This window comes from Cebus imitator, unplaced genomic scaffold, assembly GCF_001604975.1.
Source record: "Cebus imitator isolate Cc_AM_T3 unplaced genomic scaffold, Cebus_imitator-1.0 Scaffold579, whole genome shotgun sequence".
Lineage (NCBI taxonomy): Eukaryota > Metazoa > Chordata > Mammalia > Primates > Cebidae > Cebus > Cebus imitator.
Genome location: NW_016107894.1, coordinates 808,789 through 821,951, shown reverse-complemented (window position 1 = coordinate 821,951; position 13,163 = coordinate 808,789). Strand labels below are relative to the sequence as shown.

The window sequence follows — 13,163 nt, the reverse complement described above, 5'->3', positions numbered from 1 at the left end:
CTTATTGATATTTCCATTTTGTTCATACATTGTGTTCTTGACTTTCTCTATATCTTTAGTTCGTCCAGCATCTTTAAGATAGTTGTTTCAGAGTCTTTGTCTGGTAGATATGCCATCAGGTCTTTTTCAGGTACAGTTTCTGTTGATCTATTTTTTTTTTCCTTTGAATGGATCATATCTTCTTGTTTCTCTGTATGCGTTTTGATTTTTTTATTAAAAATTGGATATTTGAATCTAATAATGTGGTAACTCTGAAAATCAGATTTTCCCCTTTCCTTGGGATTTGCTGGGGGTTATTTATTTTTGTTTCTTGTTTCTTTTTTTTTTTTTAGACAGAGTCTCACTCTGTCATCTAGGCTGGAGTACAGTGGCATGATCTTGGCTCACTGAAACCTCTACCTCCCAGGTTCAAATGATTCTCCTGCCTGAGCCTCCCAAGTAGCTGGGACTACAGGCATGTGTCACCACACCCAGCTACTTTTTTGTATTTTTAGTAGAGACAGGATTTCACTGTGTTAGCCAGGATGCGCTCAATCTTCTGACCTCATGATCTGCCCACCTTGGCCTCCCAAAGTGCTAGGATTACAGGCATGAGCCATGGCACCTGGCCTCTTTTTGTTTTGAGACAGTCTCACTGTCACCCAGGTTGGAGTACAGTGGCATAATCATGACTCATTGCAGCCTCTAACTCCTGGGCTCAGGTGATCCTCCTGCCTCAGGCTCCCCAGTAGCTGGACCTACAGGTGCATGCCAGCATACCTGGCTAATTTGTTTGTTTGTTTGTTGATGGGTATAGACTGTCTTTGTGCTGAGGACCAGCCTGAGATGTAAACCTAAGGTCTTGGACCGTTTCTGAGTCTGTACTTTTTCCCGAATAAACATAGTAGCTTTCTCATTTCCCCAGTATATGTGGTTGCTTTTGAATATACAAGTCTTTAATATCTGGCTCCCAAGAAGGGAAAAAAAAAATGATGGAAGGGAAAAAAGAGCACTGGCCATTTTAAACCCCTAGCAGTCACTTCAGTCAGAGGAGAACCAGTTTCTAACACTGGGGAAAACGTATAAGACTGACTATCCACATCTTTCTCTGCCCTTCTGTACTAAGAGGCAGCAATGAGTAATCAGAGCACAGATCCCCAGTATTTGGAGGACAGGGTTCTTTTTGCCCACCTGGTTCTTGTAAGCTGTGTGCAAACTGCTCCAGAAGTAAGTGCACAGTTGCCTGCCACAGGGCTGGGGATGAGCTTCTGAGATGTTGTATATTCATGTCTTTTATGACTTTTGGGGAGTTTCCAGCCATTTTTTCTTTAAACAGAGTCTTCCTCTGTCGCCCAGGATCTAGGTTGTGCACTCCTTATGAGAATGGGGGATGGGTAGCTGTTACTGTGCTAAGATCTGAAATAGACTAAAATTAACTGTAATTGACAGTACAGGCCTTTTCCTGGAAGTTGCAAGCCTTTGGTAGACTCCAGATTTCCAAGAGTCTGCCAGTGCAGTTGCCTAGGTGGGGAGAGAGATTCCTGGTGTTTCCTACTCTACTGTCTTCCCAGAATTTTCTCTGATCCATGTTAATTTTTGGCTGTCCTACTTTCTAGCAGTAAGAACCTCCATTTCCTCATCTATGAAATGGGCAAAATACTTGCTTAAGAGTTTTGGGAGGGTGAAATAAAGCCACATACATCTAGGACTTAGTACATTGCCTAGCATGCAGTAAAGATTATGCCTGTCTCCAACTGCATTTGGATAATCAGTAATTTTCTAGCTTTGTTCAGTCAGAATCCCATTATGTCCCATAATACCATTATGATGTCAAATGCTAGTGAAGAATACATTGTCCATGATTTGATAAATGGACCCTGGTAACAATGCTGTTTATCTTCATTATAATGAATTAAACCAAAAAAATCCTATGGAAGATTTCCCTAGGCCTTTACTATATACAGCCATACATACTAAAGAGACTGCTTTAGTATCTACTACATGCTATGCTTTTTATTTAAATATTCTCTTGATATATTTGACCACAGGATGTTTATATTTTGAGGAAGAGGGGAAAATATTGGGAGGTGGTAAACCAGTGAAGAGTGCTTTTCAGAGCCAGATGCGGTGGCTCACACCTCTAATCCCAGCACTTTGGGAGGCCGAGGTAGGCAGATTGCTTCAGCCCAGGAGTCTGAGACCAGCCTGGGCAACAAGGTGAAACCTCATCGCTACAAGAATTAGCCTGTCAAAGGTGGTACACAGCTGTAGTCCCTATTACTCAGGAGGCTGAGGTAGGAGGATCCTTTTATGAGTTGTTGGCTGTGTTCATGTCAAAACATTCTATTGGGTTACTTTTTATTTTTTCTTCATTTTGAGACAGAGTCCTGCTTTGTAATCCGGGCTGTGATACTGTGGTGTGATCCCGGCTTACTTCAACCTCTGCCTCCCAAGTTCAAGCAATTCTCCTGCCTCTGCCTCCCAAATAGCTGGGATTACAGCCACCCACCACCGTGACCAGCTAACTTTTTGTATTTTAGTAGAGACAGGGTTTTGCCATGTTGGCCAGGCTAATTTCGAACCCCTGACCTCAAGTGATCCACCTGCCGCAGCTTCCCAAAGTTCTGGGATTACAGGTGTGAGCTACCGCACCCGGCCTGGGTTACTTTCTGTAATTAACTCCGTTCTCTGCAAATTATATTGAAGATGTTTTATCCTAGTCTGAATTTTAACTTCGGTTGTAGTGCCTTTTGTTTAGTGTTCATGGAACTGATTTTTTAAATTAATTGTGTTTTATATCATGCATAGGAAGGTACTTCAACCCTAATATTTTTTAAAAGGTAGTAATTTCTAGTACCTTTATAATTTTGTGCTTTGTGTATAAATTGATTGTCTGACTAAAGTTTATTATTACATATGATGCAAAGTTTTTTTCCAAGTAGTTAATGATATCTCAATACTGATTTCCTGTAGAAACATGGGGATATTTTTGGATTCAATGCTCCGTTCTATTTATTTGTCTGTTTCTTTGCCCTAGGGTCATTCTCACTATATAAGTTGGCATTGCCACTAAAATACATTGTAGACTGCTTTATAGCAGGCTCCCCCCCCACCCCAGGACACCACAGTAGGAGGCATTACCACCTGATCTCTGCCTCCTATCAGATCAGCAGTGGGATCAGATTCCCATAGGAGCGCGAACTGCACATGGGAGGGATCTAAGTTGCGCACTCCTTTTGAGAACCTAACTAATGCCTGATGATCTGAGGTGGGATAGTTTCATCCCAAAACCATCCTTGCCCCTCCTTTCCCCATCGTGGAAAAATTGTCTTCCACAAAACTGGTCCCTGGTGCTAAAAAGGTTGGGGACCATTGCTTTATAGTTTATAAAAACACTTTTTAATGTTCCATTTTCTTTGATTCTTTGGCCAAACTGGAAAGACATTTAGGGCGAAGAGATGTTTGCGATTCATATGAATACTCTTAGAATTCTGAGGCCCAAGGGCCAGGCGCTATGGTTCATGCTTGTAATCCCAGCACTTTGGGAGGTTGAGGCAGGAGGATTGCTGGAGACCAGGAGTTTGAGACCAGCCTGGGCAATGTGGCAAAATTGTCTCTACAAATATACAAAAATTATCAAGATGTGCACTACAAGTGCACAGCTGTAGTCCCAGCTACTCAGGAGGCTCTGGTGGGAGGATTGCATGAGCCCAGGAGGTCTAGACTGCAGTGATCTGTGATCACGCCACTGTACTTCAGCCTGGGCGACAGAGCAAGACCCTGTTTAAAAAAAAAATCTGAGACCCAAGCTCAGTTGCTGGTATATGGGGGGGGTGTTGGGCAGTCAGTTCCTGCATCCACCCTCCTTAATCCCAGACCATTGACAGGAATAGAAACTGTGATCCATAGAAACCAGTAACTACTCTTTTCTCTTGGAAATTATTAAATGAGTAGAATATACATTTATCTGTAGTTCCTACTCTTGCTGAGTGTAGTTCATGTTGAAGACTTCTGGGTGACAGATCCTTGGCAGAAAAAAGAAAATTTTAAAAAAAGACGTACATTGTGGGATTTCGTGTTTGCAGGATCCCTGTCCTAGTATCCTTACACAATGTGGTTTACTCTCTGTCTTGTATGCTAACATCCTAGAAACACTTAAATTCATCTGAAAATTAGCAGAGTAAACATGACGTAGGAGGAAGGTAACTAATATCATTTAAGGGCTTCTTTGTGGCAGATGCTCATATAAGTACTTGGGTCACTGCACTTGGTCTGCCCAGCGACCCTGTGAGATAGACAGTTTTCCCATTGAAAGCTGGGAGAGGTTAAAGAATTTTTCCAGGCTCATACAACTAGCATATGAAAGAATAACCCATTATCCTGTTAGTCTATTTTCTGATTTCCATACACATCATTCACATTATGATTTGGGACGTTGTGACTTTTTAGGCACACTCAAAATGAATTAAAATTAAAATATATTTTCTCTGTTCTTTTAAGGTTACGCAGATATAAAGTCCTAGGGAGTAGTAACTCTGACTCAGACCTTTTCTCCCGCCTGGCCCAAATTCTTCAAAATGGATCTCAGAAACCCCGGAGCACTACTCAGTGCAAGAGTCCAGGATCTCCTCACAACCCCAAAACACCACCCAAGAGTCCAGTTGTCCCTCGCAGGAGTCCCAGTGCCTCTCCTCGAAGCTCATCCTTGCCTCGCACGTCTAGTTCCTCACCATCTAGGGCTGGACGGCCCCACCATGACCAGAGGAGTTCATCCCCACATCTGGGGAGAAGCAAGTCACCTCCCAGCCACTCAGGATCTTCATCCTCCAGGAGGTCCTGCCAACAGGAGCATTGCAAACCCAGCAAGAATGGCCTGAAAGGATCTGGCAGCCTCCACCACCACTCAGCCAACACTAAAACCACCCCAGGGAAGAGTAAGCCAGCCAGTAAACTCAGCAGATAGGAGCCAGGCTGCATCTCTTTGAAAGGTGTGAGATCTTCCTCCTAACCCTGATGCATGTGTGTCCCTGTACTGTCTGTTTAAAAAAATCAGTGTTGATCTTCTCTTGCAAAAGAAAGTAACATGATCATTATTTATAAGAAGACATAAATACATGATAAGGAATTACCTAAGGCAGGCAGCAAGCAGATCAGGAATCAATGTCTTTGTACAAAAAATAGAGCAAAAATCCAAGGGGGAGAAACTCATTAATATGAGCTCTCATTTTTAAGCTGCCTTTGAAACAAAAGAGTTGAGGACAGGAGACAGAATGGAATTTTAGGGAGTTTGCCTAATTTATTTAAGCTTCACCTCAAAGATTAAATAGCAAAAGTGAAACTTCTTGTTTGATATTTTCATTCAAAACTTTCCCACCCTGCAGAGTCATTGATCAGATACTGTATTATGTAAGAAGTCTGTTGCCAGGGAGCCAGTACCGTATATTTGGCATGTGTGTTTATTTTGTGTATTGAGAATGAGCACCTTTACTTTGCCTCATTTCTAGTACCCTCCCTGGACTTCAGATTTTTTTTAAGTTTAGTATGTCTTATTTGATTCAGTCTTTCTGCTTTTATTTTATGGTCCTAATTGTACTTTCAAATCCAATTACTTTTTTTTAGTTCCCTGATTTTTTTTTTAGAGCAACAGTTCTTAACTTACTATGTTTTTATTATGAAAAATAAGAAACTTAGGTAAAGGAAAGAAAAGTCTAACTAGAGCTACTTTGCAGGATTTAGTGTTTAGGGAGAGAAAGAAAATGTGGGGGAATAGCCTTCAAGATAGAAGAACCCCCTTCCTCCCTGTTAAGTGTCCTCCTTTAGAAACTTGAGTAGAAAGAAAACTGACCAGAGTAGACTGCTTCCTTAAGTCTTCTGAGTTCCAGCTGTTTCTAATATCAGCCTCCAAGATGATACTAGGGAAGCACAATGCTTTGGAATATGACTTGAGATTTAGAAATAAATTAGATGTATTACCGAGGCTTAGAATCCTCAAACTTTGTATTTTATACATTTAGCCAATAAGGAATTAATATCTGGGGAAATAAATTTAGGCTAAATATTTCTCTTTTAATGTTTTATTACCTGCTTCTCCTGTGTTTTAGTTCAATATTTGGGCTTCTTGGCCTGATTTTCATATAATCTCAATTTATGAAGCTGTAAAGACGAAGATACTTGTTCTAATCTCACTCTTCTAACAGGAATCAGGCAAAATGAAAGTATACCAGACATTTTAAATGGGCTCTTTTATACTCTCTAGGTGTTTTGTGTTGTAAAAGGTCAGGTAAATTGGTCTGCTTGTTGTTGAAATTTGCCTTCTAGCAAACATCTGTGCTTTGTTTGACCTTGTATTTGCTGCCAAACCCGATATGGTTGAATTGGGAAACAAACAAAAAAAGAAATACATTTCCTCCCCCAAGTGAACATCTTCTAATGCTGCATCAAAGCTGCCCTGAAGCTGCACTGAACTTCTCTTGTTCTCTTTATCTGTGTTGAGCTTTTTAAAAAAACAAACTCAAAACACTACTGAGGCATATAACGTCTCTTAAAAGAAATGTAGCATAGTGTGGAATCTTAATTTCTCTCCAGTTTCAAACACTACAGAGGGATGCAATAGATAAGACATATTTGCTGTTTATCTGAAGCAACTGTAATATTGGAAGACCAATCCTTCTGTATTATATTGTATAATAGTTGCTGTAACACTACTTGCATGTCTTCATGATAAATTATATAAATATTTATAAATATATAGAGAGACATATGCTTATATAGACTCATTCTTTCTCATTCTCCATTTGTAATTTAAAGATCACAGATGCTGAAATTCCTTTTCTATTGTGTGCCTCATGTACACTTGGGCCTTGCCTATCTTCATTTTCTGAAAATATGTTCTTGGCATGTGACACCTCAGAGTCTTCTTGCCTTCCCTATGTACAATCCAAGGATTGGCAGTCTTTAACAAGCCAAGATAGGTTATTTAATTTTCATTTTAAAAATATTTTGTAATAGGGAAAAAATTATGGGGACATGCTTGTGTACTGGTTCAAAGATTTGTCATGTTAATCACATATTTCTCTCCTTATAGTAAGAGTGGATAAACTGGATGATAATGATGAGTCTGACAGATTTTTAAAACATCTCTTAAACATTGCCATTCTTTGCTTATATCCATTACTGGAGATAGTAAAAAAAAAAAAAAAAAAAATTGCCATTCTACTTTGCTCTTTTCATCTCACATTTTTGGCAGGAGGGTTGGAGGATAATGAAGAAATTATACTTTTTCTGTTGCATTAGCAAAATTGTGCTAAAAGTAGCTAGCTTTAAATCCCAACCCCTTTAGTCAGAAATATGGTAGAAGTAATCATTGGAAAAGCTGATGAGGCTATGACTGTGGTACATGTATGTGATTTTATTTCTTATTGGCATTTCTCTGCTGGCAGTTGAAACTGACAGTGAGAATGTGGCAACTGAATTTTTTCTCTCTTTCTTGATTCCTTCCATTTTTTCCCAACCTTTCCAGTGTGTTGCCCCCTTTTCTAAATGGTGTGGACAAACTCATCAGGATCCAGAGATAAACAGTCTCATCATGCAAGAATATTTTATACTGCATGTAGAGCAAAGAGTTAACCAAAGATGTTTCTGCTCTGATACTTTCAAAAGAAAACAGACTAATTATATCATAGGTAGTATCAATAGGCCTGCTTATAAGTACTGTCCTATGTAGAGATTTACTTTTTGGTTTTTACAAGCATAGTTTGTGCTTTTAGATGTTAGATGTCTCTCAGGCGAAAAACAGAAGTTGACAGCCCTGAGCAAGCATTTGTGACACAGGGATTTCTATTTTTGTTTTAAAGTATGATACAGAGAATGGAGTTTTGTGGTCGATTTGGTTTGGTTGTGTTTTTTAGTTCTTTATTTTTTATTTGGGGTCTTTCTTAGTGATGGCATATTTCAGGTTTCAGTGACATAGATCAAGTAATTTTAAACCAGTTTGGTTTTTCTACCTAAGATGAGGGATATGGCTATTAAGGTGAGGCCAAACTATACTAAAAGTAGTATAGGGCAGAGTTAAAATTACCTTTTGAAAATCAGGTATTACCTGGTTTCTTCTGTCACAGCAGAATAGCTGGTTACCTAGAGTCAGTCACAGTTGCCCTCACACTCCCTCGTCTAGTCCCTGGAAGTACTTGAGTTGAACAGAAGGTAGAAATAGCAATAGCTCAATCATTTTAGGTAGCACTTCTCCTGAATTCTTCTACCAAGTCCCCAGGGTCTGTGGATTGGTTGAAACAGTAAAATCATACAAAGTGATTTCTTGCACAGCATAGAGGCATTTAATTTTAGTGTGTAGTGAACAGAGAAGGAAAACTGGGTCATATAAAATTTAACCTTAAAACACAGATGATACATATCTTTGAATGTTAAACCCTAGGCAGACAGGCACTCCTATTCTTAACTCTGGTGTGCAAGCTGGCCTTGCTGACAATGGCATCATTACAGTTACTGTTTTTTAAGTGCATATTGTGATGTGAATATTTTTTGTAAAAGTTGCCAAGTTAATTGAGTACTAAATAAGTAGCAAAATGGTATCTGAGACCCACTGTAGTCATTACTCGCTTTATGTTATTTGCTTTCAAATACTAAAATCTCAGCTGCTAATTCAGCTTTCAAGATGTGCAGTATCTCCTTCTCTTAGCTCCTAGCCATGTTGGGAACTTGAGGTTCTTCAGTGTCATCAGAGATTCCTTCCAGGCCACATATTTTATGCTAATATTTCCATAGTTGCATTCAATCTATAAGGAAAAAGTGTACATTGGTGCATGTTTTATAAACCCAGACACACAGATAGCTAAAACCATAGTTTTTCTATACTCGAGAGCTTTGAATTAAAAACAGATGCTTTTTTTCCCCAAGAGCAGACAATTCTACATTCCTAACATAACATTAGGAATTGGTGATAGGAGAAGCAAGATCCAGAATGCAGAACGATTTAGTGAGACTTAGGAAAAAAACGCATTTTCCCCTGGTTGTTGGAACATTTATTTATTTGTAGGTAAGTCTGGATTTAGTCTTGAAGATCAAAGTTTTTTGTATTTAAAAACTTCTTTCATTCCTTTATATTGATAAAAATATGGCCTATGTTAGAGAACCATTTTTTCTGTCATGTTTATGTATTTTGGAATTAAGTTGTTTACATTCACTTTCAAAATTTGCCCATTTTTGTTTATGTGCACTTGCCACAGATGTGTCTGGACTTTGCCTAAGGGGAGAGATACTTTAGCACCTGTGTAACCTGCGGAGATGGAGTGCTTGATGAATACTATTGCGCTGTGTAACTTGGGGTTTCATTCTGTAGACAATATATTAGCAGAATAACTACTTCTCGATGATACCACACAAAAGTATTACAGGATTAAGGCATGTAACTTCTGTGGTAGTCCTTATGTATCAGTATATAACCAAGTTCAGAAACCACAGGTGCATTTTTAGACTTTTACTTAGAGAACTAAAGGCAGTTCCAAGCATCAGCTCATATGGGGGGATTAATGCATGAAAACCCTAAGAGGGTGTGTCGGGACATCATACTTCCCTGTCCTCACCCAGTAGAACTCTGGTGTGTGTCTTGAGGATAAGGAAGTAGAGTGGAAACTCATCATATCATTGAGTATATTCTCAGTATTTTGGCCTTCCCTCTGGAATTAAGAGGAATTTAGCAAAGTTTCAGAAACCTTCAGAATCCATTGCCCAACACTACCAGAAAAACTGTAGGAGGCACATGGGGAATTCCTGTAGTTCTTAGGTACGTTCAAGACACGGGGCAAGGATCCCTATCCACAGAAAGGGGAATCTGGACGCTGCACACCTCACTCTCTGAAAAATCCCTGGCTGAACATGGAATTATGACAGTAAAGTTTTGGCCCTTTAGCTTGCTAGAACAGCTCACAGAAATTTTAAAAAGTAAAACAAAAATAAAGTGCATGCCCATTAAGCCGTCTTCTAATTCAGTTGTGATTATCTGCTCCTTCTTTAAAAAATGTGTAAGCTTGATGTTTATTCCCTTTCAGCAAATTTGGATCAGAAAGTTAAAGTATGTGACAAGATCAGGTCACCTTGAATTTCCATACAATCTCAAGACATTGAGTAGAAAAAAAAATGCAGTAATGATTTGCATATTTTCTCAGACTTTGCTGGATGTTTGGTCTTAACAGGTAAAATTAGTGAAGCCTTTCCTCTCATCGCCCTGTGCAATTTAACAGTTTCTCCCTCCTCTTTGGCTGGAAGTGTTAGTGATAGCATGGGCACAGAGTGTATGTCCACTGGTGATGCTGACCATGTCTCCCAGGTACCCTGGCTCTGGGCTCCTTGACCTAGGGAACAAGTTTGGATGAGACATATCTTTGAGCCCATGTGACTATAGAATTTGCTGATAACAATTTTACGGTAACAATGGATAGGAATTTTACCTCTCTTTTTAGTAGTTTAATATTGTTTCGTATTATTTACTTAAGTGTTCACTCACCTAATTAAAAACATTGAGTAAACAAACCAAGTTTTTACATAAACTACCCTTGCCATATGATGCTCTTTTTCTCTTATAATATGCAGTTTAAATCCTGAGAAATTCATGCCCAGCATTTGACCACAACTGGACTCTGTGGGTATTCTTCACTCACCTACAAGGAGTAAACAAGGCTACCAGAACTTGAATTTGACTTATTTTAGGGAGCTACCCAGGGAGGGGAAAGCCCTTGGGACTTTTTCCAAAACAATCTCTTTGCTTTATTCACCAGATAAAGTAGTCCACTAAGGTGAAAAAGCTTTCAAAAATAAAAAGATAATGCCTGTAATCCCAGCACTTTGGGAGGCCGAGGTGGGCGGATCATGAGGTCAAGAGATCGAGACCATCCTGACCAACACGGTGAAACCCCGTCTCTACTAAAAAATACAAAAATTAGCTGGGCGTGGTGGTGTGCACCTGTAGTCCCAGCTACTTGGGAGGCTGAGGCAGGAGAATTGTTTGAACCCAAGAGGCAGACATTGCAGTGAGCCGAGATTGCACCACTGCACTCCAGCCTGGCACCTGGCGACAGAGTGAGACTCTGTCTCAAATTAAAAAACAAAATAACAACAACAACAACAAAACAAAGGAAGATAAAGGAAATATAACACTGGCCCACTTGGGGCTTTGAAATTAGATTGAGTAGACTGAATAAATGAAGCCTAGATGACCTGGGCTTGAGCCCCGCTTACTTCTCCCTGATACGTAGTTCCTTTTCCCCTTTCTGACCCTTTTTCTAAAATAGCCAGTGTCTATTTCACTTGGCCATTTACTTACAAGTTCCCAGCTTTTAGGAGAAAAAGAGGGAGGGGGGAGCAGCTAGTTTTGAATTAGATAAAAACATCTTGAAAGTAATGAGCTATTGGCAGCTGTTAAATCAGCTGTTAAATCAGATTCAGGCGCAAACCACAATTCTTTCTTGTTGAACAAGACCACTGAGTTAGAATAGATGACTTTAACAATTCTACTTTTCTCTCCCTATCTTCTCCTCTTTCTGAAATCAGAGAGATGAGAAACTACTCTTTGAAATAACTCCAGAGGTGTTTTATTGTGTCCCTTTCCCCTACGAGCAGCTCCTTTATGCAATTTTGCTCAGGCAACCAAGGACAGAGTATTGGCAGAAACATGGAGTGCTTTTGTATAGGCCACCTGTACATAAAAATGTAATTATTTATTTAATTTTCCCATTTGTATCATATTAAAGCTTTGTACAGTGTTTTAAGTTCTGTTTTAAAATTATTTTGTATTTTATTTTTATAACCTAGTAATAAAATATTCATTCCGCATGCAAAATCTAGTTCTATGTGTGTGATGGTTTGGATTTCAAAAGTGGAAATATTATTTTTCTAATTTAATAAAGTTATTGAATACGCCAGAGGTTACAAGATCAACTGGGAGGTGACAGTGTTACTGTAAATGCAGTACCACATCCAAGGTTCCCTAAAAAAAGCAGCCCAGGACTGAATAGAAACTAAGTGTTCATTGTCCCTGCAGGTGAAAACCAGGGTTTGAGGATATTAGGAGATGTTTCCCCATAATAAAATCAAAATGCTAAAAGCTCCGTTTTAGTCCATTATTCTGTCTGGCTGGAGGTACTTTTTCCTTCTCCATAGGAAACAACCCTCTACCACTAGAGAAATTCCTGCACCCCACCCTCATCTTTCTGCCTGTAACCTTCCTTTGAACCAGAGGAACTCTCAGGAGGCATTCACAAGGGCACTGCCTCACCGCTCTTGGTTTGGTTTGACCTGGAATGATAGGGCAGCAACATCCAAAATGCTCTCTCATGTTTCTTTAAATAAAGGAGATTAAGGAATTACTCAGGCTGGGCATGGTGGCTCATGCCTGTAATTCCAGTACTTTTGATCTGCCGCCCGCTCCCTGCCAAAACATTAGCTGGGCTGCAGCCCTAGGGAGGCTGAGGCAGGAGGATCGCTTGAGCCCAGGAGGCGGAGGCTGCAGTGAGCCTTTCTGACGCCATTGCACTCCAGCCTGGGCAACAGAGCAACACCCTGTCTCAAAAAAAACAAAAAAGCAAAACAAAACCTCGAGCTCCCAGAAGCTAATCATGTGCGTACTGACATCTCAACTGCAAAGTAGTTGAAATATTAACCTCACATAAATACATTTAAGTAAATAAAACTACAAACAAGCAATTACGTGTGCACGGTGGCCGGAGGCACTTTAAGGGTTGTGACCTGGGGATTATTAAAAACCTAGAAGTAATTAATTGTCTTCAATGGTCAATTAGCTGATGGTGAACGCTGAAAAGCCGATGAGTAGTGCTCGGCCAAGGGATTTAAAAATTGGCTTTTAAGAAAAAGTCAAAATGAAAGATTAGATTAACTTTATAATTTCTCTGGGGTGGTGCCAGTTGGACCTAGAAAACAAACTCTTGGAAGAACGTGCTTAGAGCAGAAGATAGGCTGGTGGCTGGCTCTGTTCCCCTCCACCAACGTCTCTCCGGGATCCTCCGTCTCCCCAGAGGGGCGTCTGTTCCGCGGCAACCACTCCCAGCTTGAATCCCTTCCTCAGATCGTTCATCGGGCCAGTACAGGCAGCCAAGGCGGGCCTCACCACGGGCTGTGATCTGCACTTCACCTCCCAACAACCGGCCTGTTGGCGG

At 40.1% G+C, this 13,163-nt stretch overlaps 1 protein-coding gene across 5 annotated transcripts in view; it reads left to right on the top strand.

Annotated features, from left to right (window-relative positions):
• Positions 1-7,760, top strand: part of TTBK2 (tau tubulin kinase 2) — a 175,525-nt gene extending 167,765 nt beyond the window's left edge. For all 5 annotated transcript variants that reach the window (XM_017516319.2, XM_037734169.1, XM_017516323.2 and 2 more), the window contains one exon: positions 4,480-7,760. In XM_017516319.2, coding sequence (XP_017371808.1) covers positions 4,480-4,942 — 463 coding nt within the window. In that variant the 3' untranslated portion in view covers positions 4,943-7,760. The remainder of the gene's footprint in view (positions 1-4,479) is intronic.
• The last annotated feature ends 5,403 nt before the right edge of the window (positions 7,761-13,163 follow it).